Genomic DNA, 27402 nt, shown 5'->3' on the forward strand with positions numbered 1-27402 from the left:
GAGATCAAGGAATCGTGGCAGGTCAATTTTGATAATAATTGACATAACAGACATTGATAGTAATAATTCCAAAATGGATAAATTCTATTCTGATGATTCTTACAGTTAGACATAGGATTTTACGATGATAATGCTTACTCGTTTCTTTGGGCCCATAGAAATCCACAGAATTGAAAGATCTATGAAAGTGCTTCAAGAATTCTAATTTCAATTGCAAAATTATCACCATTGCTTCTTATCAATCTCTGCAGCTGTTTAACATCTAAACTTACTTATAACGCTATAAAATCGACTCTAGGAATAAGTAATTTGCCAAATTTCGAATAGTTTGGAACAGTAATCTAAATCGAAAAAATTAATTCACCGCTTAAATTAAGCCTGAGAACATAACTGTAACTAATACTCACAAAAAAATGTAAAACACATCGACCAGTTTGTAATCTCCGGAAATTCGCGCCCTCCTCGTTTGTCACGCGACCAAGAAAATGTCTAAAACGCTCCATCAAATCTTTCCGTGATTATTCGCAAACCAGAAACAAGGGAGTTATATATAAAAATATTTCGTTAGCTTGTATTAGGATTAAAATTGATAAATATTAATACACTTTTATTCGAAATTCAACATTTTTCGAATTTTTACATAAATGACACAACATTCCATTTGAAAAAAAAAACGAAGTTGACCATCAAATATGAGAGAGTTCCACTTACAAATAAAATCTTAAACTCGCGCAACTTTTGTATATAATAATTTGACAACAAACTCCTAGATTAGGGAGTATTTGGATGCACGTTAAGTTAATTGGTCGAAGAAATAAAAATCAACACTACGAAACCCAGACCAAAGCGTGTGCAGAACATAAAGTTTAACAGTGAGTGATGCAGCTTCGTCGAGAGTTCCTCGAACGATAATTCACCCCAGCTTAAAGTGGAATACTTTGATTCGTTTAAGGTTAATCTCTCGCACAACGACAACTCGACGTAGCAGCCCGGCACGGATTACAGTTAATGGGCAAGGCGACGCGACAATTAGAGCTTACCGCCCCCGACGGAATTAGAAGTTAGAGCACAGCTCGATCGAATTGCTGATCTCTCGAAAACAGAAAGAATTCCAATTTTCCCCAGGCAGCTGCATACGGCAAAGAACTAATTCTGAATTCTGCAGGAGAAGAGGATCAAACGCGCGATTTACTGAACTCAGATTAGAACGCTTCTCGCGCCAGCTGACTGCACTCACCAATTGGTTCTGGTGGAGTCTCCTGTCTCCTCGGGCCAATATCAAAATAGCTACCGCCTGAGGAATTAATTCAATGTAATTACAGCGTTGTCCTTACAGTGCTGGACAAAAGTGTTGAGACACCCTTTAAAACAGAATATCTTTTTTAAAATGGATCCAAACGACTTGAGTTTTTTCGAGAAGCTACAAGGACTAGTTTACTATTGTAAGTAGTGGACATAACTTTGAAAATCACGATAAATGACATTTTTCATGCTTCCAACGGTTTTAAAAAATACAAACTTTCAATTTTTTTAAAATGTTAGAGGTTTCTCCACTGCATATAAGTATGTTCTTCAAAATAAAACAAGTTTCAATCGAATTGTATAATAACTTTTCGAGATATTTTTCCCACCGAGCGATCTGAAGAACCCTGTTTCGAGATAAACACGTTTCAAGTTTCACGTGAGCTCCGAGTGACGGGCTTTTACCTATGCATTCGCCACTACTCAAATGCCTATAACTTCAGGAATATTTTAAATTTAAAAAAACCTTTTATACACATATTTTTAAAAGGTTGAACATTCGAAAAATGAAATAAGAAAAAATCGCTTTATCGAAATTTCAGGCCGGAACCACCGATTAACCTGTAGGGGACCGGCAGAGCCCCTTTCGCGGCTCTGTGCAGGTCCTCTAATTCTGCACAACATATAATATATATATAAAAAAAATTGGAAACTGAAAACCACTATAATTGCGAAAAAAGCCGGCCCTCTAAAGGTTAATGAACTTTATCGGATAATCGTGTGCAACCTCCTGTTACTAAAATCCTAATCGCCCCCATTCCCGACCCCTCGTGACCAACACCCCCAAGGGGACACGACGATAGCCCCCACTTTGAGAAACACTGACCTACCCCGTCATTCCACTCCAACTACACCCAGAATAACCCCAACTTCTTTCCTTTTCATCCTGACGAATCGCTCCACCCCCCCGCACCGCCCCCCTTTTATCGTGCGCCCCGCGCATCAACGCCAGACGTACAACTGTAACGTTAACGTTAACAACCTCGGCGGCCAGTATCGCCAAGAATTAATAGAGGTAGATACGGCGCGATAATCCGCGGAACAGAGAGGCAGAAACTCGGAACGGGAGTGCAGTCGTGCATTTCCATGTCAGTCGGATAAGGTTGACGCGGTGTTAACGTTCGGGCCCGGGCGAGGCTTGATTTCGTAGAGAAAAGCACGGATGCGACGCTCAACGAGAAGCGAGGGGCTATGGGATGGGATTGGAAGGTTCGATAATTGCCGCGGTAGATTCGTCCGCTTGTATAAGTAATTTATTAGCGAGCGATACCTCGTTAAGTAACGACGAGCTGCGGCGTTAACGAAGTCGGTCTCTCGCCGTGGCGCCCGCTTTAAGATGGCGTGCCTGGGGACTATAATTCCGACGTACACCAGAGCCTGGGCCACCCTGGCTTTACGGGTCACCTTCATCGACCTACTATGATAATTGTCCACATTCGACCCCTCACACCTCAGCCCCTTCACCCTTCTACCACCGTTGCACCGGCCGTCTTCGCGTATTAATTGCTACACCCACCCCCCTCCTCCCTCGCCACATCGATTTCTTCTATTTCTGTGAGATTTTTATACACTCGATGTCGCTGCGCCTGGAATTTTGTTACTGGAGTTTTATATCGAGGTCCGATGGTGGGGAACTGCTTGTCAAGGGGGCAAGAAGTTTGCGCGGAGTTGGTGTGTAATCTGTGTTGAGGCTCTGAGATTGAAGGGGGTGAGAAACATGGGAAAGTTGTTCTCTTGGTATAGTGTATTAGAGGAGTGGGATGCATGGGTGTGAGTTTTCAGAGAGAATTGACTTAGAAGCGTTGAAGTTTGAAATTATTATTTTGGGATGCCTGTGATGGATAAGGGGTAAGCCTGGTGGTAAAGTTTATTCTTCGTGATGGTGTTATTAGTCCACTTTGGACTGTCCCATTCAGTTTATATATATATAGTAAGAATTACTATATTTTTATTACACTTTAGATTTAAAATTGTGTATAAATCATAGTTGAGCACACTGCCACTGTTATATCCGAAAAAGTTCACTAAATGGAGATTCCGGGTTGAGCCCATAAAAATAGGTGATCTTTAGGAATTAATTAAAGGAAAACTACTATCCATATATTAATGGGACTTTTTGCATTGTATTAAGGATGTCTTAGATTATAGAAATATATATTTTTTTATAATTAATCATTGCAGACGGCACTGGGGAGTCGTTAAAGTCCTGGGACCTGTATCTCCAAAAGTTATTATCCGATTCGATCGAAGCTTTTTTTATTTTGAAGAATATACTTCTGGCTAGGGGGAAACTAGAAAAAAATACAAAAATTACGTTTTTTTTAGAAAATAACGACACTTAAAGTTTGAAATCACTTTTTTCCTATATTTTCCGTCCTTTCAACGCCTTTAAAAATGATAAATTTTTAATTTTTTGTATTTTTTCTGCCTTCCTTAAGGGGAGGTTCCGGTCTGAAAATGTTGATAAATCGATTTTCTTTTATTTCATTTTTCGAATGTTCAACCTTTTAAGAATATGTGTTTAAAAGGATTTTGTTAAAAGATATAGTCACAAATAACATGCATCACTTGGAAACAGCCTCTAGTAGATGTGTAGGTACCTATAATATTCAAATTTACAGATAATCGAAGAAATTTCTGTCAAAAATGGGAAAACTTTCAAAGTCAAGTACTTTCTCCTTTGAAAGTATTTTATTCTACACTTTCAATTTACTTTCTCACATAGAACCACCGAGTTCGTGGTCGTGCGACCAGTTACGGGACATTGTGTACAGCTGGTGTGCCAGACATCGAGCCTCGATGGACCCTTCATCGTGGAGGACGGTCGAGGGGACCTCGAGAATTTATCCCTTGTTAGCCAGGCTGCTTCATCGAGTGGTTTACGATCAACGTATCATCAATGACACTCCTCGTGTGTATGATCCTTCGAAATGGATCTACCACTATCTACGCTATCAACTCTCTTGCTTCTCCCACGATTACAAGAGTCAGTAGAAACTTTCATTTACGGGAATTTCATTTGTAGAAACTTTCATTTCTGGGAATTTCATTTGTAGCACAACTTTCCTTTGTGGAAGTTTCTACTGTCAAATGAATGCTTCTCCTTGCAGAATTTATAGTCCATTCTTGGTTAGCGTAATAAGTGATGATAAATGAAAGAAATAAGTGGTAAATAAAATTGTTAAATTCGGAAGTTGGATATGAAATTTTGGAACGAAAAGAATGGATTTGAATTCGAGTTGAAATCTAGGTCCAAGAAACAGATATATCAATGGAATTTACTGGGTATTTATTAAGAACAACTCTAACGCTTCGTCCTACTTTAGCGAGCATAAATAGCAACGTGTTATTAGGTGAAATGCATGTTCAAGTTATTCGCGTGTCGCTTGTTATTTTTAGATGGGAAATCGTGCTCCCTGATACGCGATTTCTGCACGTGTGCACGACCTCAAGCGAATGTTTCCCGTTTCGACCCCTTCACTGGGGGGTCGTTAAATTTTTAACGCTCGCTTGCATTACTATAAAATACAAAACTACAGCCGACGGGATAGTAATTCCTCCAGGATGACCAACTCGTTAAACGTGGAAAACAATTGCTCCTAAAAATACAGGATTCAAAGCACAAAAGGGGGACTCCACGTGAAACCATGAATCGAAATTACGGAATATGGCTTTTCCATACGAGTTTCGATTTTCTAAAAAATCCAGTTTAAAAAGCACGTAGCATTTAATAACTAAATCTGTGTATAAAGTTAAACGACTTTTCAGAACCAACAGAAAAATTCACCTGTACATGACAACTATTACTAGCGAATAAAAAGTTACAGGGAAATCGTGGGCAACGCTGACACGTGCATGAGTTCTATTTACCCACGTGAAACGATTTGCTAAAAAATCCATAGGGTAACTTTCACGCGAGAAGTCGACTTCCCTGTTGCGTTTTCAATTGAAAGACCGTCGATTATAGTCAGAGAACAATGCAAGTCAATTTCTATTGTTCGTGCAACAAATACAATACGAATTCATCCGCAAATTCCAACGCGTTGAATGTAGCAAAATGTATGTAGCGAGGGGCGAATCGAGCGTGTAATCGTGTAGCATTCATTAGGCGAGGAAAATGGAAATTTTCTGTCGTTGAATAGTGAAACTTCGTATTTACAGAAAAATTTAACAGGGAAGTGGCAGCTTTAAGAAAAATATGCGATTTACAAATTATTAAAGTTGAATGACCAGTCTTTAATAAATTCAAAGTTATCACACCACAAGATCTGTTTGATCAGCGTTATCTAGATAGCTACTGTTTAATTGCTTCTAATGCATATTGTTCAAATTACGTGTCAAGTTACAGAGAAAATTACGTACGAGTAGGGGAAATTCCAAGAAGATCAAAGATTCTGAGAAAACAGAGAAAACTCAAGCTCAAATTAATACACTTCAGTTGATAGTTAGTGTTTCCTCTGCTGCCACATAATTCTATACTCCACTAAAGTGGTAATTACCTAGTCCAAATAATCGCGAATCTACTGTAACCCAACGAGGTAACATCTTTAACGTGTGTTTAAATAAATTTTCTTCTTTCGTCTGCTATCAACTCATACCTAAACTCTCGTTATCTAAGCATTGTGTTCGATTTAACGGAATCTCGATGCGCAACGAAGATGACTTTATCAAGAAGAAAATCACATCGTCGATATCAGAGGGGGAAAGTTCAAAGCAACAGCCCCTATCAGTAGCAACCCCCATTAGCTAGATTAATTCAAAGCTGCGATTGAAGGAGAGGAACCACTTGAGCTCGATTGCCAATCGGTGCGAAGTGTGAAGCGTGTCTATACCTTCAACGCGCAAACCTCCGGCAAACAATTTGGCTCGTGATAAAACAAGTCTGACTGCGATGCGCGTGACAGAATGATGAATACGTCGGTTAATTACATGTTCGTCGATTAACGCACTCGAATTACATTTTCTATCATCCATGTCAAAGAAACCTAGGTTCTCTAATGAGATTTAAATATTTCTTCAACAAACTTTTTACAATGTTGAATTATTGAGTTTGAACAAGCGTAAATGTAATTACAATGAAAGTTTTTAATTGAAATAAAACGGGTTCGTTTAGAAATTGTGGAATGACAAGTATGAAAAATTGCTTTATAAACTTTTTTTGTTAAATAAAATAAGTTCATATGGGTATATGAACTTCACAGAAAGTTCTTTGTTAGAAATTGCATGTTGGTAGCGTGAAGTCGTACATCATAATGCTCAGTGCAATTTTGTAGCTATTTACAGTGAGGCTGTAAAAAAGTTAATAACAAAATTCATTAATTTTCAACGACGAAAGTTTCGAAAATTCTTTTTTTAAATAAAAAAGGTTGCCTCCAATAGTTGTTGAGTTTGCACGATATTCCCTATAATACTGTTAACCCCGTACATTTTAATTTGCAACGAAGAGAAAAGAAACAATTTTAATATTTTCATCACTAAAGTACGTTGTCGATCGTTAAACATAAACCAGTTCTCTCCACCATTATCAGAAATAGTTTAAAAATTTTCTAGATGCTCGTAGTATACATATCTTTCGTATATTTGCGAGGATTTTAAACATTTGCATTACTTTCTGCGGATATCGAACGAACGAATACGTTTTAAATTCGACGTTAATTAAAATCTACCATTTTTTTTTTTTAAATCGACGTTGGCGAAGTTTCGTCGACCTATATTCTCTGCTTCCCTCGCAGTAAATCACGGGGGAAAGCGTGCTATTAAACGTAGCACGCCCGTCATTTTCATTTAACTGTGGCAAATTGTGGTTCATTTGATTCTAGGCTACCTGAATTAGCAATACGCTGCGATAATACTGATTTTTCACTTTCCTGAGAATTGCAAATCACGTGAAAGGTTATTACGAAGAGTTTGATCATTAAAGATCTATGCTTAACTATATAGTTAATACTCTCCATAATTAACGACAAATGAGGAATCGATACAACTGTACCTACTGTACTCTTCTCTATCAAACGGTTATGACTTATTATTATTTCACAATATTTTGTCAGTAAATATTTTATCTTCCACGTGGTCATGTCACCGTAAACGTAATAATTCTAACTTAAAACAGATGAAGTATTCTATTAACTTCCTATTAACTATTAACTATACACAATTAGCTTTTAAATATCCACATTTTACCAACTAAAAACATAGAAAGAAATTTATGTCAGAATTTGAACTCAGTCCATTCGATTTCTGATTCACTATTAATTTCCAAATGTACAACTTCCATGCAAAAATAAATTTATAGCAAAATTTGAACCGAGCTTCTACGGTTTCTGACTCACTGTAACTTTTCAAACGCATACCCAACTTTCGTAAATCGGAAAAACTCACGCAGAGTCTTAAATAACTCAAACCGATCTTGGAATTTGACAGCCCCTTCAACCAGAAGCGTTTCAATTTGTCCCGGCCTTGATTCTCACTCTCCGAGACGACCTGCAAGCTTCAAGCCGAGCAGGGGAGTGCCCGTACAGAAGCGCAGAAAAACAGTGCGGTCCCCGTTTATTTTCGCCGCGAATGAAAAACAGATACACGTTTCCGGAAATGAATGACGCGCGTTCGTCGCAGCGGCAACAGTCGCGTCGAGCGCAAAATGAAAGACATTTCCGTGGCAATTTCCGACCGTGACGGTTCGTGTCGCCAAAAACTTCGATAACGTAGTTTATTATCAGAAACGCTGGCCGACGATGCTGGATACTCATAGGAACAACACGAAGGAAAAGAAGGGAAGCTGTAGACGCGAGCTCTTTTAATAGCGTGACTATCTGTCGTTGTGGTATCGCCATTAAAGAAATAAGAAACCCTTAACAACACTTACATGTATAGGAAAATTCTGAAAAAAAAATCAAATTCCTAATTCTTCTACGACTAAATTCTGAGTTTGTTCCTGAGCATGGGAGTGTTCAAGTGTATAAGTTTAAATGCGATATAAAATTAAGGGAGTTTGTGGGTTGGTATCTTTAAAACTAAGGGAGACTTGGAATTTATGGTGTTGTGACTGATTTGATGGGAAAAGAAACGTTATATACTTTAGATGGCGTTTCGTAGATGCAGGAACAATTTATAATTCAACTTTTGAATTTTAAGTAGTAATGCCAGCACCAGCTGTTTCTAAATAATTGCAGCTTATAATCGACTTTCTAACCAGTGACATGGTGGTATGAAGTCGAGATTATAATGAAAAAAGAGAAGATAAGGAGCTAGAAGCTTTCCTTTTTGGCCCTCTTCGTGAGCTATTTGTCTTGCTAGGTCGGACGAGCAAGTAGTAGCGCTCAGTGTGCGGCCAGACGTTAACTAATCGTTCACTTATCGTTCTTAAGTAAAGCATTTCCATATTGAATTTAATGGTACAATGATTTCACAGTTACTATCGATCATTTTTAACATACATCACTTCCATTATACAATAACAATCGAACTCGTCTCGTTTGTTCTCGCCGCTTATTCATTACGACTTCGACTCTGTGCATCCATTTTTAATCGTAGAGAAAAATAAACTAGAAACTTTGTTTTAAACAATCCATCTAAGAATACCTACAGAAAAATTATGAGCCAATGTCCACAATTTGTAATATTGAAATATTTCAAAAGCACTTATTATTGTGATATGGAAATTTAATGTTCCTGCCACTTTAAAGTCTTCCTATGAAAATTTATAATGGCTGGATTAGGCTTACCAGCGTTTATATCGTAGAAAACGAGAGGGAAAAGTATGCGCACGTTGTTCGTCCGATCGATCGACTTCGAAAGCCTGTTCGGCTATATAACACTTTGTTTTCATAATGAATTATTTAAAGGGGTTACGCCGTACTTCACGGCGTCTTCGAAGAAATGAAATACAGCTGCGCTGAATAATGCATGGGTCGAGGGTATTTTTATACTTATGCAGGTGGCAAATGTGGCCGGATTAAAGATAGGCCCTTACGATATGAAATTGTGAGTGGCAGCAACGCAATGGAAACTTTCGACTCGACGGTCGCTTTCAAGCCGATTTTTACCATTTTTTGTGTCGAATAAAGTAAGGAAAAGTGGGGAAACTTTTCCTTGTTACTCGTCCTCAATAAAATTACTGTGTACACAGTAATTTTTGCTTAAAGTACACAAGGAGCGGAGTAGATTCTTGCAAAAAAATTCTAATTTATATTAGGTGGTAGATTCTATTAACATTACTGTGTAACACCCATGATACTTTAATCATCTAGGCTCATTAAAAAGTGATTAAAACACCATCTAGTTACAGAATGATGTCCTCTATTAAAAAAGAATTGTGAAATACTTTGGAAACTCTAACAAGTTTTAATTAGAAACAAAGATTTCAGAAGTTCAGAAACTGCATAAGTATGCACTATGAAAAACGAAAAGTGTATCATACTTTAAATTTATCAACTATTTGCTTTTCGTAGTATATACTTATGCAGTTCTGAATTTGTGAATCATTTTATCTAATTAAAACATGTTAAAGCTTCCAAAGCATTTGATAATTCTTATTTACTAATAACTGCTGACAGAGAATTGTAAAATGCTTTCCGAGTGGTAGTGCAGTTGCGTTATGTTTGAATTGTTTATTATACTCTATTAAGTGTGTCATTCTTTCAAATTTATCAACTGAATAGAGATACAAACATGCAGTACAATCTGCGAGAAGAAAATTACGATAACCAAATGTAGCATAACGCACCCCACTACCACTGAAAACCCCCTTGTCAAATTCTCTACCAGCCGTCACGGGGACCAGCAAAATCAACAACAAAGCAGAGAAAATAGCCCCAGAACCAAATTTCCACCGGACAAACCCCGATTCCAAAGAACCGACGGCAAACGCAAGAAGGAAAAAACATCCACCCCTTCTCGAATAAACATAACCGCGTTACCCAAAGCCTGCCAACACAAGCTAAACATAGCGCCCCGTTATTCGACAGTTTATCCAGGCAACATCCCCATCCCCAGGCTCGAGTGTAACAGCGAGATCTCCATCCACTTCGCGGGAGCAGAAAAGAAGCAGTGTAAAACCGTTCGAAAGCGCTTTCGAGGTGTCGACCATCGGCCATGCACGACGGTTCTCACAATGGCGACATGCATCGACGGCATTAGCATGCCAGTGTGACGGCTTTCAACGCGAACTAGCAAGTATTCAGCGGCGGTGAGCGACGCACTCGCGTTGCATAAAAGCTCTTCAAGCTCTCTCCCTCTCTTTCTCTCTCTCCACCCCCGCTCAACCTCCCTCTCGCTCTTTGCTCTTTCTCTCACTCTCTCTCTTTCTCTTTCTCTCTTCCTCTTTCTCTGTTGCTGAACGCGATAGGGTGAAAATCCAGCGTGGGCGTAAAAATAGACGGCGAACGTGGCCGTTTGTCGCGCGAGACAGCCGAGAGGCGGCTTTCCCATCGAGATCCCCAAAGGTGTATCTGAGAAACACCACCCTCAACGCGTTTTATCGCGTGCACGCGGACCGGCAGAGTAGACCAACAATGAGGCACGCGCCAGATATTTACTACCCCCTCTCGGTTCGAAGATTGCTCCGTCAAAGAGGCCTCGACGCGCCCGTTCGAGCGCCGCGAAGAATTCCGATTCACTTGTTGCGATGGTAAACCGTGTCGGGGATTGTAACTGGCCTGATTAAAGGCGGATTCACGCGTATCAGTGCCGTGGCGGTTGAGTGCCGTCAGTGTCAGTGCGCTCTTTGTGTCGGTGTCGGCATGGACAAGTGCGAACTGCTTCATTCGAAACAAGGAAACGATATTTTTTACCACGCGCACTGACGGCGCTGAACCGTCACAGAATTGATGCGCGTGAATCCGCCTTAATACGAAAGCTACCACCGTTCGAATGGCTAATTAAGTTAGGTTAATAATAGCTGACAGCTGGACCTCGTCTTTTACAATCTACTTTCATATATGTTATCTAACTTCCATCTCTATTTTCTCTTTCTTGTTTTCTTGTGCGAGGCATTGAGAACAAAAACGGACTAACCCACACTTTTGCGGAATTGAGTTAGTAGCAATAATGTATTCTATTAAGCATATCGAAATAGAATTTTTTTTCAATGTGGATTAGGTCCTTTTTTGCTCTCAATGTCTCCTATTATTATGTAAGTATGTATGGTCTTTTTAGCTTCTTAACATTATTTTTAATGCCTGCTGGAGCAATAAAAATTATTATTATCATTATTATTGCACTCTAATTTCTGATTCGATGTATACGTGTATTAATATCGAGACAAAAAGAACAGATTTCAAGATCGGTGTCACCACTATAAAGGTTCAAAGAATACTGACTGCTCCAAGTTATGTATAGTACCTACCTAAAAGGGATACACTGAGATCGTAAAAGCTGTGGGAGTCCCACAGTTTGTAGCTTTGAGGTTTTGGAACAAGTGGTTTGGCATTTTTGAGGGGAGGTATGGTTTCCAGACCTCTTCTTCCAAAGCCTCAAAGCTGTAAACTTTGGGACTCACGCAGCTTTTACGACCTCGCTGTATCCCTTCTAGGTAGTATACACACGTCTCGAAATGTCGAATAAGCGAAAACAATTTGGTTGGGAATTCAGGTATACGCGGTTGCGGTCGCTTATGTGCACGTTCTATGGTTTCGGGGCAAAGAAGTATCATGAAGTTCGGTTTGCTAGTAAATACGTCTTACTTTCTTATTTTTTTTCCTCCTGTTCTCCTACCTTGAGTGAAATATCTGGTCACTATCTATTTTATGATTTATTAGCGACAAGGCTCAGACTAACAGATGTGAATTCTGAATTTTAAATATCTTGCCATGATTTTGCGTATTACTAAGTAACCCTTGAAAGATTTTTAAATATTTCAGCTAGATTTCGCATGTATTTCGAATTTTGAAAACATATCCTGAATTTTGCTCAGTAATCTAACACTTGAATAGAGAAAACTGAATTTCCAAATCTTAATACCGTATGTCTTAAAAATAAAGCCTTAAATCATTAAAAATTAAAGGGTTTTTCTATGTCGTTTAAATTTAAAGAATTGTTCTTTTCCCTTTAACATAGGAAATTTACGCGTTTCACCACATCCCCTGATTTGGGGGCATATACAATTGCATAAAATATTCATACATACATATGTATATGACGTTATCGTACCTACATATCAGTAATGGTTTGTACCTTTGAGAGCTTCTACCCTAGAAGCACAGTCTCTTTTCCACCACTCTTCGTGCACGGAAAATCCTCATACCGATACAAACAAAATTAAATTAAAAAATTGTATGCTACACACTATGCCAAATTCTAACAGCAATTAATTTCAACGAGGCCACAGACCTGAATTTTAATTCCCACCATTACTTCTCACACACAAGTTCTTTTGTCGCTCAGTACAGTCTCTCCAAGATCCCCTTCAATCCTATAGCCTCTTATATACGAAACTAGGCTTAAACTCAATAACTCCCAAACCATTCAACCACCATAAGACTGAAAAGCCCAACGCCTAAAAGACTAACCATTAGCAACTGCCATTCCCCAAGCAACCATTACTCACCTGCCCACACTCAAACTCAACTCCTACCCACCGATCAACCCATACCCCCGATCATCCCTCACGGGATGAAATGGCGTCACTCCCACGTTCCATCGAAATCAACATCCCCAACCCACAGCCACAAAAAAAAAGGGGAACACCTCTATTAACCGCCGTGTTCGCCGCTACAGGGGAGTAGGGGGGGGCAAGAGATAAGGCTAGCTCCGCGTCGGTACTCACACAGTGAAGTGATAGATGAAGCAGATCCAGCCGCCTGGGTGCTCGAGGAACACGTACAGCCTCTCCTGGAAGGTCTTCCCCTTTTTATGATGGAACACGTACTTGGCCTTGAACGCTTGGTCGATGGGCAGATAGATCGGGTAGTAAGGGTCGGGCACGCCCGCCTGGTTCAAGCTGGGCGGCTCCACCTCCGCGGCGTTCATGTCGCTGTCGATGATGTCGTCCTTGCTCTTCTTCCTACGGTACTTCCTCTTCATCGGCGTGGGCACCCTCTTGTGGTGCGCCTCGCCGAACCGCGGCGAACGGAAACGTCTGAGGAAGGTGAAACGGGGGTTGGGCGATGGCGGGTCGTCCATCTGGCCGCCGTTGTCCTCCGTGTCCTCCGTCTCGCTACCGGGCGTCTTCAGGGCGGCGTCCTCCGAGTCGAGGCAGTGCTCGGCGACCAGCTCGTCCTCGCTGCCCTGCAGGGCAGCGTAGGCGGCCGCGGCGCTCGGCCGCTTTTCCGTGAGCCTAGAGCATTGGTCCTTGCTTCGTGGAAGACTCTCGTTGGTCTCACCTGGACATTGTTCCAGGATATTGCCAGGGCTGTGTTGGACGCGGCACGTGAACGCGCCTGTACGCGCGCGGGGACCGGGTGGACTCGAGGACAGCTCGCGAGGGAACATTTCAATGACGACGCTTCCATCGACAGACTTAGGTTATTCGTGGATGTTACAGTAGGGCTAAAAGGAGAGCTTAACCCGCTGGCAGCTCCCGGGTCTCTCGGGACCCGCGATTCAATTGTTTACTTTGACACGCGGTACAGAAGAAAGGGGAACGCATTCACGGTCAGTCTCTGTATAGCGAAACGCTTAAAAAAAAAGATGTGGGCCACAGATGACTCGAGTACCGCCTTGCGTCAATCGCCGTTCGAGGGTTAAACTGTGACAGGTAACAGGGATAGGATAGTTCTCTTAGAAAGAATTGTGTCTTAAAGGGGTGTTCTCGACTAGAGGGACGAGATCCACGTATTTACTAATATTTAAAGCCACAAAGCTGGAAGTAAATATATTTAACGGTTTTGTTTTAAAAAGTTCCCAAAGTTCGCATCATTTTTCATTCGTCAAGGTAGGGAGACCCCTTAAGGACTAGAATACACCAGTGATAGCAACTACTAAGTTATGTAGACATTTAGAAGTAGGTGCTTTAAACTTGCTTTTGGCCAGCACTTAGATGTATGCAGGGTGATTGAGAATTACAGATCAAGAGGGACGGGGATGTTAGGGAACGATGAAAGAAATATTTCTCGTCTAATAAACGTATGACAGATTCTACTTCAGCTTTTAGTTATAAATCTTGGAATAAGTGGAAGCGATGGAATGTTCTTCGTATACAACTTGTTATTCGTGGAATACGGCTCGAGCCGCCATCACTACTTACTAAAATTGCACATGAAATTTATTAAAAGCTATGGCACGCGTCCAATTTATCACCAAGACCCCCGTATATCGCGCTCTTCCGCCGCCCCGTCAGCAAACACTCCCCTCTGTGTTTACCGAATCGAAACTTTCCCTCGAAACGCCCTCAGCAGCCTGCCAGTGCAATATTTAGCAGTCGTTGTTTCAGCAGAACTCAACCGTCGGCCGTTGCAACGGGAAAACCGTTCTCGCGGTTCGCTGGCTATTCAATTGTTTTGACTGGCCCGAACCAAAGCTGCCGGTCCATTTTATGGAACGGCGGGCAACCGTCTGCGAGCTGTCCCCGAACACAGGCCCGATCTTCGAACCTTCTGTTCAGCGTGGCCTACGGTGTCGCGTGTCTGTTCTGCGCTCATTGTGCGGGCCAGTGTAATCGTCCCTTTGTTGATATGATTCGATGAAACGATTCCCCCGCGACAACGCGCCCCTTTCTTGGGGATGAATCGGTGTTTCCTTCGCGCGTATCAATGCTACGTGAGAGCACGGAAGTCTGTCGATGGGATGGTACAATTATTGTGGGTGGAAGAAACGTAGCAATGTCGTAAGAGTAGACGAGAAGGCAGTAGCCTATCAAATTGCGAAGATTTTCGAGTTTGGGGGCACGGTTTGTATATTTTTCGGGGGTTGCATCAAATTTGATTTAATGAAGCTTAGAAGGGAAAGGTGGATAGGTGTTGTTTCATGGAACACTATTCATATTATATTGACTACACCATTAACACTTTTGAGTGGCAAAAGATTTTCAAAACCGCGCCTTAAATTCGGCCAGGCGTTCCTGAGCGATGATGCTAAGAAAGTTTAGCTTGTCTTGCTCGAATTAACATTTACTTTCTAGAAAGTACGAATGTAGAAACGCGCCCGAATGGTGCGCAGGGTGCAAATCCCTCGGCGTGAAAACTCGACGGCGCCACTTCAAGTGTTAAGAGGGTTGCGAGCTAATACCACTAAAAGTGGATGAAATATGACATTTTCGTTTACTTCATCTTATACGGAATACAGTGTGATTAATTTAATTCTTTTGTAGGTGAATGCATGTAGATCATACAATATGTATGTGTTTTTAAATATTTACACTTCTAACTGATCTCTTGAGTAAAATAAACAATCGAGAGCATACATCGAATATAATAAAAACACACTGGCTAAAGAAAGAGGAATAGATTCACTTTTCAACCCTGATTCCTTACTAAGTAAGACTGGCAAGTAGAACCAGTCCGTGTGTGGTCAGACGCGCCAATAATTTACGCGATGGATGCATGTATCATGGCATTTCAAACTCTGTTAATAATATATAATTTTATACCTCCAATAAGCCATGTATTAAACATGCAACTGAACAATTATTATTTAAAAAATTATTGTCTGTTTGCAACCAGAATTGACACTTCCACGTTTATCGTTCCTATTTTTCTATTGCGATCGCCACTGCTTCTGACCAATTTAATCAACAAGAAGTGGATTAGAAATTGCAGATATTTAAAACAACGTATAGCATTTTTAAAGAAAAAGACATCTTTGTAATGACCTTAGTGCATCCACCTAGGTAAAAATTAATTTGACGATGTAATTCCTTTTCTTCGAAACCAACAGTCTCTGAAAACAAAGGAAAAATTTCATGTCTCGCCTACTTTCACAGGTATTAGCTCGTGACGCTGTTAATTTACGCCCCGTGCTTCTTCCACCCACAACACACGACGTCTACTTGTCGCGTGCTATTGACAGCTTGATGAGACACAGGCGATCTGATTTTTGTGCCGCGGGGACACAGGATTTCTGGGCAATCGTGGCTGAGGATTTCAGGCTTGTCGACGAGGGAGTAATACGAACGGATGGCCTCTTGTTGCATTTATTCGCCATGGCGATCGAAAAATTTATCGTGGTCTTCGAGGGCATATATTTTGCAACGTGTTTAACCATTTTTATTATATACTTTTTAGTAAAAGTGGACGAATTAGTAGGTAGGAATATTATAGAAAATACTAAATACAAGCTCAAAGACCCTATAATAAAAATTCTGAAGGTGTACTGAGAGGTGTGTTATTATTTTATGCTGGATGGTACTTTTCATTACTTAGGAAATCTTACATATTACAGAAACTCGTGTCGTCTAAAATTTACTCTTCTAACACTGAGTTTGGATTAAAGCTGGATCTGTTTACCTAATTCTCCACCACCATGCTACTACAAGGAATATTTTCTTTCTAATAATGTTATTTAACACCACAAAGTGTTTACATCCTATTCACCATAAAAATTTATCAAAAAGATCAATGTGCATCCAACATTCACTCTCTTAAGATTAATCCTCGACGAAGGCTTTATTTACCACCTAATTTTCAACCACCAAACTTCACCAAGGTAAACTATTTGAACACTGAAATCACCTAATACTACAAAGTATTAGCTTTCCATTGCCAACGAATTTCATTAAAAGAATCTATATCGTCCAACATTCAGGCTCCTAACCCTGACCTTGGACAAAAGCATTATTTATCACCTACAGTGGCAGACAAGTTCGTTCCCGAAGGACTATTGCATCCACTCACCCACATCATGTAGGTAATTTTATTGTTTGTATCGAAATGGAAGGGACTAGGCAAGAGATGGGTATAAAAAGGCGATGTAAATAAGAGACAGGAGCTACGAAAAACTTTCAGTGAAATTGAGGCATTGAGAAGAAAAACGGACTAACACACATTTTTTGCGAAATTCAGTTACTAGCAGTAATGTATTTCAATAGTCTGTATTAATCATATAAAATAGGAAAAATTATTTTCTTCAATTTAAAACCATATGGCATAACAAAATCAGTTGCTGCATTAAAATTTCGTGGTGCACACCTGTGTGCAACACTTATTAAAATCAAATGGAAAATTAATTATGTCTTCGTTAGGAAGCATATCGAATACCAGCAGAAGCTACAAATTACGACTGCACCGGCAACAACGCCTGCAAAACAAAACGCTGTTGAAATCCTACTTTTTAGATCGTCTCCATTCCGTTTACCGAGTACTAGGATTAGCTCGTTGTTGCTCTCAATGCCCAAATTATTCTCTGTCGTCTATGTGACCAAACCTATGAATGAATATAAGTTTCAACCACCAAACTTCAACAATGGGAGCAGAAAAATGATCCCACCAGCACTTCGTATCACCAGACACGGACTATCCATCGCCTGCGAAAATGAATCGCAAAAATTGCCCTCCAGCACTCCTTGCAGCCACTGCTGCTCGTCGACGGCAGATAAGCGGTTGGCTGAGGAGGCCGGGCGATACAGGACACGTCCTGCAATCCCGTTACTTCAATTGATGCTGAGAAATATAGCCGTCGCGTACGCGGTCGATAATCGAATCACTGGACAATTTTCGTCGTCCTCGTTATGCCTCCGCCAAATAGAAACGCCGCACCAACGCTTGACACACCGAGGAAACCGATGGCGGTGATGGCGAGGCAAAAAAGAACGTGCGGCGAGCTATCGGCGGTCTATCGACGAAACTTATTATCGAGGCTGGCAAATGGGCCGCCCTGATCGCCAGCCGATGCATTCACACGCGAATATCGCGTGGCGAGATATCGCGTCGCGACCTTTCTGCCAGTTAGAATTGCAAATGCCAGCTTGGGGCTCCTCAAATATTTGAATAATTCCTATTTGATGAACGATTTATCTATTTATCGACGGAACGGGCTGGATCGATCCTACGTGCCTAAGGGTACACGAAAAGGTGGCACGCCTCAGTTTGCAGTCGAGTATAAAGTGTTTTAGGCCTACAGTTCGGAGTTTGACTGATTGATAGTGCTGATCAAGAAACGCGATAGTAAGGGATGCGAGGAAGGATAAGTACTAGCTTTCGAAATATTCGGTCTCTTAAGTAACTGGAGAATTATGCACATACGCAGCGTGGCGTTTTAATTCGTCGGTTAAATTTATGCATACAGATTCGAAATGTTCTGTGCATCCAATGGGGGTCAAATGATGTTTCGACAGATTTGGAACTTTGTAGGGAATTGCACTGAATTTTGATGTGGGAAAGTTAGTAGAATTGTATCTGTCACTGAGGATCAAGGTTAGAGGAATCAATGTGATAAATTTATAACATGTACAGCTGAATTCGCCACGCAGAATGAATATTTCACAGTACCAGGTGATCCTAATAGCGACGTCATTAATAAACTGAACAGTGGACTCAACTGCACTCAAGTGGCTTTTCTATGACCTAGAAAAAATGTTGGATCCCTTTCTTCGAAAAATTAATCACAGCTAACAGTTTTGCTAGAAGCATTCCAACTGGATTCCCCTTAATCGTAATTCCCTGGGAAATATATTCAAGCAAAACAGAATATTTCGCTATCTTCATTTAAGCTTCAGATTAGTCGAATTAAACACGACAGAGACCAACTCGAAGCTTTGCCACTGACAATCATCCCACATTGAGCTTCACAAACACCTTGATGGTTCAGAAAATTGGGAACAGCTGCAGAAAGAGTTGTACGAAACCGAATGAAGCTTCAAATGCTCCCCCAGTTTACTGCACACCGTAAACCACACAATAGCACCGGGTTGCTACACTCTTCCGACCAAATCTGGCAGCTTGGTGCGGTTATTAAATTTAAATTTCAAGAAGCGACTCGTCTCCGAAGTTTGGGTCTCAAGCGACTCGTTTGCGGCATACGAATCGCGCGAAGGCTCTGGGACAAGATATTAAGAGAAGAAGAAACGTCACCAGACGGAAATTCTACGGACGCGAGTCGTCTCTAAGGAAGGACAAGAAACTTGCAACGACTAGGGAACAAAGTTACCATGGTGCAACAACCCACGGCAAAATTTCTCGACGGCCATTCGTTGGTTAAGACTATGCAGAGTTTGAATTACAAGCTGGGGAAGCCTGAAATTGTTCACCTAGAGGTTTACTTTGCCTAAACATCCTGTACCAAGTATGGGGTGCTTTTGAACTGCTAATGTAACTTCGAAAACGGGGTATCAGATATTTTTCTATTCATTATACAAAGTGTCTTGAATTATACAACTGACGAGGGGTGCTCGTCAACTCGAGAATAACAAAAAAATTGAAATTTTGCAAAAGTGTACTTCAAGCGATGCCATTTTTTGTTTCCGCAATGAAACGGTTTTAGGGGTGACAACACCTCCTCAGAGAAATTAGGAGTTTTCATATTATCGTCAATATCTGCGAAACCGTAAAAGATGTCGCTAAAAGTTTGATTAAAAATTTAATGGTTTCTAATATCCTATAATATAGTGATAACGAATTTTCGGGAAAAGGTGGGAATAAATTTAAAAAAAATTAATCTGCTTCCAATTCTCGATTTTTTTTAATTTTCAAGTAGCCGACCATTCCACGTACCTCTGCTACATTGAAACTGCCAACAAAGTGGGAACAATAATTATGATAAATATTTAGGGAATCCGAAGGTCTAAAAAAGGTAGCTTCTCTGAAATTCTTAAAATCACAACCCACGTTCCTACAGTATCCCTTCCTCATCTCATCACATATGAAGATTTACACTGTAAAGTATTATCCTGTACACTATTCGATGCATCGCCAACCACCAAGCCGCACGGATCGAAATAAAAATGCACAAGCCGTGCGCGTAGGCGGTGGTGCTACTGGTGCACACTACTGCACACGCTACGCCGATAAATTGCTTCGAATTATCTGCACGCTCATCGCGCGAGCTTCCTGTCTTCTCCGAAGAGCAGCCGCTTCTATAGCGTATCCAGATAAATCCCAACGATTACGTGCAATTTCCCTGGGACATTAACGAACGAAGAATCGGAAGTTCGGGGGGGCGATAGCGAGGCAGGGAGATATTCTTTGTGGAGCACTCTCTTCCACGTTCGAAGGGGACTAGCTGGTTTACGAAGGGAGGAGGAAGAAGAGGGCAGCATTCGTCCTTCGTTCGCCGATACGCGTTGTTCTCTAACCCAAATTTCCCTCGTCAACGAGAAACCCGTTCGATGAATCGAAGAATGCGATATCGCCAGCCCCGGGCAGAAGGGTATAGACGTGAATTGTATCTGGTACGTGGGTACTGCTTTTTATTACAAAAACTGGGGAAACTGCTGTTATTTTCACTCTTCCGAAGGTAATTTCTACAGATTTTTGAGAAAAATTTAAATATACATCAGTGTTTAAAATAAAGACACTGGAGTCTTTGAAATGAAGATGCTGATGTCTTTAAATCTTTAAAAGTGTTCAGAAGTTAAATGAATTATTCTTTTCGAAATCACCGCAGCACATTTTTTTCTATTGTAAAAAATCTGCGGTTTATTAGCGAGATAAGTAAGAGCGCAGAGGGTTAATTACCAGGAGGCATATCTGCAGAACATACATTCTGAATACTTAGAACTCGTTTGAAGTTTTCAGGGATCAGGGCTTAGAGAAATTCATTAATTTCGATAATGAATGAAATACCAGATTAGAAGCGCCCTGGGACTACAGTAATCGAGCCTGCATTTCCTATTCGTCGGAGAATCAGAAGCACCAGTGAAAAATGGTATAAAGGGAACGTTGACAAGGGACCCGTGAATATTAACACTGCCATCTGTGTATTCTCATGGCTTTAGTCTATTCTCACTGACCAGTAGTGGAGTACACCAAGATGGTCTACAGGGTCAGATAGAAAGGTCAATGGCGTTCGTATTCGTAATCGATAATATAATAATTGCGCTTCGATCTAGATTATACCCTTTCGATGTCGCAAATTATCCTTGACCGCCATATGATTATCGTGACTCCCTTTATGCTAAATGTTCAGTCGCCTATCATTATCCCACCTATTGTTGGAGAATATACCTCCAAGTGCGGACACGAGATGTTTAGAGAGTTTAATGGACGTACACGTTTCGTACAGGAAAAGTTAATGGACTCATTTATTTCGTGACAATTTGGTGATGCTTGATTCCAACGAAATGTGGAGTAGCAATTGTCATTTGCTGCGTATTACAGCTCATTACTATAGAATTTGTAAACGTGAATTATAGTAATTGAAATAATAGCTGGGTTGCATTCGTTTGGTAGGCATAGTCCCTAAAATGGTAAAAATAATAGTGCACTTGTTTGGTTGGTGAAGAAGGAAACGTACACGCAGAGCCAGCTACGAATCGCGGACGATTTTTTATGAAAATGTGAAATAGTGGCCCCGGCATATTCGACCGGCGGACCTGACTGAGAACTTAGTAACTTCCGGGCATATCAGTTCGCTCGAAGTTACTCCAGCGGAAGAAGTAACTATATTTCTTCCACCCACACCAAGGAGAATAAGTGCATCTCGTAAAGCAGGTAAGAGATTGTGAAATTTTTCGAGAAACTTCGAAGTGACCGTCCAGTCATTTTGGTTCAGCGAATTGCAAGATTTTTTGAAGCCATAATATTTCAGTGCCTTGGTTCACACTAGTTGAACTAAAGTAATATAGCAAACGTAGCGTCTTCAGACTACAGACAATTGGAAAATACTTGTATAAAATGCTTTTCTAGAACGTCGAAGGAAATGTGCTCGAGGTACAAAGAAGATTCAATAATGTCATAAGGGGAAACTGTGCACGTGTTTAGTGGCCATAAATAAATATCACTCACGTGAATCTCTATTGCTAGATCGACTGATAGATCTCTACTGATATAAGGGCTTAATATCCTGAAACAAGATGTACTGTCGAGAATCTAGGACCAACGTCTTCCATTCACGAAATGGTAAACGAGACTGCTCGTATGAAAAAGCACGTTCTTGTTTACTAACAAAGAATACATCAACAAAAGAGAACCATCCCTTCCATGCTAGAAGAGAACTGTTGATGGGGTTGTCCTTTACAACTTTTGTCAAAGTAGCAAATGAAATTCCTTACAAACTACAGGGTCGCCGAAACTTATTGGTTGAACGAACATAATCCAAACACGTTCAATTGAAATTATTCGAACACGTTCAACGGATATAGCTCGTCCGAATCGTTTTCGTGAGCAGATTATGTCGAATTACAGTTTGCAATACGTACGAGGTGATAATGCATGTTATTAAATGATTTACAGCTTCGAGAGCTCCCATTGGAGGATTCAATCTGATTCATAATTTCGATTTATACTGGAATTTGATATTCATTAGCAGTCATTTCCCTGTACCGAGTACACAAACGTGATAAAATCTGAATAGAATATTTGAGTCGTTTCCAGAGAGCCTGATACAAGGATTGAACAAAATACACGAAGAAAAGAAGAATTGGACGGAATGTTTTGTTCAAAGTGGAGATGAATACGTAACTATTCTAAAAAGAGCATTACTCAATCTCAAAGAATATTTCTACAAAGAAATGGGGATTAGTGTCTCATTGGATTTATTATTTGTACAGCATTTCTCGCTGACTTTAAATTAGGTAGTCATCCGTGTATTGATTATGTTCGAGAAATTAATTTACTGATTGCAGTGTTACACGAAATCCCTGGCGTATGACTGTCAAATCGATCAGTTGGCGTGAGTTGCTGAACCGAATAATGGACTGCGGTGCTACTATAAAAAGAATTACAAGTTGCGCTCTGTGACTGGGGCTTTCACTTGACTTGCAGGAGGGGATCAATTTATTATGCATCGACAATCAGACTGGACATATCGAATCGCTTAACTGAAAATCAATGCTGAGGTGTAATCTAATTTCGCTGCTAATAATACTATTAAACACCGCAATAGAACCTAAAATAAAATGAAAACACCACAGGTTTTACAAATTCTATGGAAAGCTTAAGTAGTTCACAATTATTTTTGTTATAATTCATTACAGGTTGGATTCACATCCATTCCAACTTCTCAACTGAAAATGATTCCACTAGGTCTTAATTAATCTACGTGTATATTGTTATAAAAGACATTATTATATTAAACTTTTTTATTATATCATACTTCCTACACAAATTACTACAAAAATTATTAGAAGTGGAAATATCTGGAAATTCATGAAAATACTTGAAATACTAATTACTCACAGAAATAAATGAATCTAGCATGGAAAACTAATTTCTCGAAGCCAAGTAGTAAATACCTTTTAGTCTTGCTATCGTGAGCAAACATAAACGGGATCAATAAATTAAAATATGGAATATGTAATAGAATAGAGAATAACTAGTTAGGCTCTGGTAATATGGTTTCGTATGGGAACGCAATCCACGCGTACCTGATTCGATTACGTATTCCCTTACGAGAGGCCTGTTAATTGAACAAGGATTTGAGATTTCGAGACTCACCAGGAACTGAGAGATCGTTACACTGCAGCTCTATTATACTGGGTGTCCCGTACTTCGAAGTAAAATCGGAAGGGACGTTAACTGGGCATCACGCTGTGTAAAGAACTCGCGATGACTTGAAAGGGCAGCGAATGAAATCACGAAAGAACTGCGGTAATTACAAAGAAATACGAGGGAATTGACATTCGAGAGGGCGAGAAGCGGTGTTAAGAGAATTACTGGTTCAATTTGCGAGAAATTGCGCGCAGTTTCCGATTTTTTTTTTTAAAGCATCACTCAAAATAATTGTCATGTACACTGAGTAAATGAAAGGGAAATAATGATGAATGCGAAAAAAGGATGCACTCATACACCAGGGAAGAACGCTGTAGAATTTTTATTATAAAATGCAACGAGAATTGTCGATTTTGTGATTATGATACACCCTGCACGTTTATAGATATTTTTCTAAATTTCTGTTTTCTAGAATCTCCCGAAGTCTCTCAATAAGCAACACTCCTTAAGCAGTTCTGAGTATCATTCAATTGAAATATTTAGAGGCAACTATTGGAGTAACAAATTATCTAATTTGGTTGCATGTCATAGATAAAAGAATTTTATAATGAAGTTACTGATGCTACATGTAAACGAGTTCAGAAAGTATAACATCTCAAGTGGAATTATTTTGGAGAATACTAAAATACTGTGACTCAGAATTCAGAATGAAGAACAATGAATTCCGAAAACCACTAACAATAAGTTGCTTTTGCTTCTTGATAACTACAATGACAGCACTTGATCTATAGTTTTAATACCAAAAATAAGATTCCATGTGAATGACAAAACAGAGTGTCCCACCTAAATATATTCTTCACATGTACATAATTTGAATGGTATCAAATCTGCAAGGAATACCATTTCTGATCACATCCCAATTACATACAAAATATTTCCTGTACCATCACAGCTGGAAAAGACATTTAAGTGTCATATCTCTATATATATATTCACGTTCCAATCACCCCCTTTCACCTCCCAGTAAGTGATACCTGCAACCCCTCAGCACACCCAACCAACTCCGCCACAACCTACCGAAAACCGACCTCGAACTATCCCTCGAAGCCACCAAACCAGCCCAACAGAATCAGAAAACCCTCGGTGCTGTCCACGCGAGTGGCGTGCCCATTCACCACAAGAAACCATCGATCAAAGCCACCGATACGTGAGCCAGATGCCCCATTATCCCCCAGAGACCAGCCTGAGATCCCGCCATGTCCATCGAAAGACAACAGTCGTTCCGAATTGTACCTGAATGCGTGCACTTCTTATGATTCTGATGACCTTGGCAGTTAACATGGTGCTCGTGCGAGTGGTGGCTGTGATGGAACTGCTGTCGCTGCTGCTGCTGCTGGTGCTGGCTGATCGGCGATTTAAGGACGCTGAGCACCAGGTCCTCGGGGGATGGCACGATCCTCGTCAGCTGGCGGCTTTGCCTAAACAGCGTCTCCTGCTCGCCACGGTTCATCCTGCATCCAAGTCGTCGACGCTGCAGATAAAATCCCGGATACCATTCGTGTCTGCCACGGCCAGGACCGCTACCTAGCATAACAGAGTGCAGCATCCCGAGGCTGTCTTGCTGCTCGTGATCCACCAGCGACCGTTCACCTCTCCTACGACCAGACGAGCAGCCCTTCTGTCCATGGTCGTCTGGGGTCCGCGACCACTGCACGATTCACCCCACAGCGTTCCTCTGGCCGCGAAACTGGCACAGTTCGAGGGGCACTCGGTTCATGGGCTCGGGAACACCTTTCGACAATTCTTACTCGCGGACTGGAAATGGGAAATAGTCTTATGGTGGAATATAGAAGTTGGGGAGTTAGGCTAGCGTTTAGATCAAGCGTTGATGATTATTTGGTGATGCGCATAGGATCGTTGGCGTTATTTTTCGGGCTAAGCGTCGATGATCGCAGCCTGGGTCGACCTAGATTCTGGCTTTAAATTTCGATAGCAACTGACGATGGTGTGTTCGTTTTAGTTCCCGGACGATGCGAACGGCTCCCTTTGGAGGCGTTCCGAGCCTTGCACAGCGAGTTCTTTTCCGCTGCCCGTTTGCAAGGGAACGCTTCTCAACTTCCCTCTGGTTCGCTCATTTGCGTTTCGCCCGCTCCCCTTGGACCCTGCGACTCCGCTATCTAGCTTCCTTCGGCTCGCCTTTGTCTTGCCGAGGGGCTTTTTCCACGGGCTTGCGGTATCGTTCTCTCGTCCGCGGTTTCGTCCAATCCCGCAGAGGCGATTAGTTCTCGTAACCGAGTTTCCCACGTCCGCAGACAATTTGCTCTGTCAGCGTCACACGATCACGAAGCTGGCTACTGTGCAGGTCCACGGTGGAAGGTACGATCGGAAATACGAGGAAAACGATGGAAGAACGGATATTGTTTTCGAAAAATCAGCATCGCTCGGCAGAGAGGTCTCTATTCGACGTTCCCTCCTCGTATATTCTTCCAGGATGAAGGGGAGAAGCTTCGCCAAATCTTTCTCCGAATTCCCGGAAATCGTTTAACCAAAAACAGAAACAGGCTCGGTCACTCTTGGCATCTTTCCTCCAATTCGCTTCACGTGCCTGCTCCCGCGTTACCAACTCCTCCGAACTCACCTCGACACTCTTTTAAAGGAGTTACACCTCTTGGTTTCCCGCAGCGACTTAAACGACCCGATTCGCATTCTTGCAAAGTGAATTCTGCCGATCGTTGCGACGCGCCGCGACATTGGACAGTCAGCGATCAATCGTAAACGATTCTCGACTTTCGGAGGAGATCGTGCACTATGTTACTATTCTTCCTTCGCAGCGTCGAGCCAGAAACTTGCGTGTATTAAAATCGCTTTCGGGGCACAGAGGCGCGTGGGGGACGACCGAAGGAGCTGTCTCTCCGTGGACGAAGAATGTCCAAGTGTCGGGCAGGTTGCCCGCTATCGGAAAGTTGACTCCGGGCGCCTCGAGACGATCCTCCACGTCACCTCGAACTTCGCTCGCGAGCACAGTGTTTCGAGGCACCGAAACTTTTTTCATTCACCGTACAAGCGGCCCAGTTTCGAAGCCAACAGGGGCGCAGACAACGGCAAGGGCCAGATATCCTGCTCTATCACCGTCCCAGCCCTGTGAAACGACGTGCCGCTTGGAACAGGGGCGCGTATCGACGGCGGACACGGAGGCAACCTCACTTCCCACGATCGGGTGTCCTCTGACCTTTCGCGATTCCGCCCCGGCGAGTTCAAGCGTCTCATAAATTTTTTAAACGCGATCCACCGTCCCGTTTCGACAGTGCCCCGCACACTCGGCCGTCTCTGACCTATATCTATCGCTCTAGAATCCGACGTTCAGCTGAGACTCCGAAATGAGATACGAAACTCTTTTCCACGCTCCCCTTCCTCGATGCAGCGCTCGCTGCTCCACGGCCAAGATGGAAGAGGAGGATTCACGAGGTTGCGGAGTTCCGGCAACGTCCGAGGCACTCCTCCACGTGGGACGTCCTCTCTACGACGAGCGATCGAGGGGATTTCGTTGGATTCTGAGAGATTCGATCACGGGCCGTGCATTCTCTTCTCGTCGATAGAATTTCATGGGAGTCCGCGCTATCTTGCAATCTCTCAGAGAGGGAAT

General features: G+C 41.5%; 1 protein-coding gene across 3 annotated transcripts in view; it reads right to left on the reverse strand.

The window, feature by feature from the left end:
• The window catches only part of Kcnq (KCNQ potassium channel), a 90160-nt gene extending 63930 nt beyond the window's left edge, over nucleotides 1-26230 (reverse strand). For all 3 annotated transcript variants that reach the window (XM_076807699.1, XM_076807698.1, XM_076807697.1), the window contains exons 1-2: nucleotides 25053-26230; nucleotides 13067-13622 (exon numbers count right to left, since the gene is read on the reverse strand). In XM_076807699.1, coding sequence (XP_076663814.1) covers nucleotides 13067-13622; nucleotides 25053-25365 — 869 coding nt within the window. In that variant the 5' untranslated portion in view covers nucleotides 25366-26230. The remainder of the gene's footprint in view (nucleotides 1-13066; nucleotides 13623-25052) is intronic.
• Between the last annotated feature and the right edge of the window lie 1172 nt (nucleotides 26231-27402).

Source organism: Andrena cerasifolii, chromosome 3 (assembly GCF_050908995.1).
Source record: "Andrena cerasifolii isolate SP2316 chromosome 3, iyAndCera1_principal, whole genome shotgun sequence".
NCBI classification, from domain to species: Eukaryota; Metazoa; Arthropoda; class Insecta; order Hymenoptera; family Andrenidae; genus Andrena; species Andrena cerasifolii.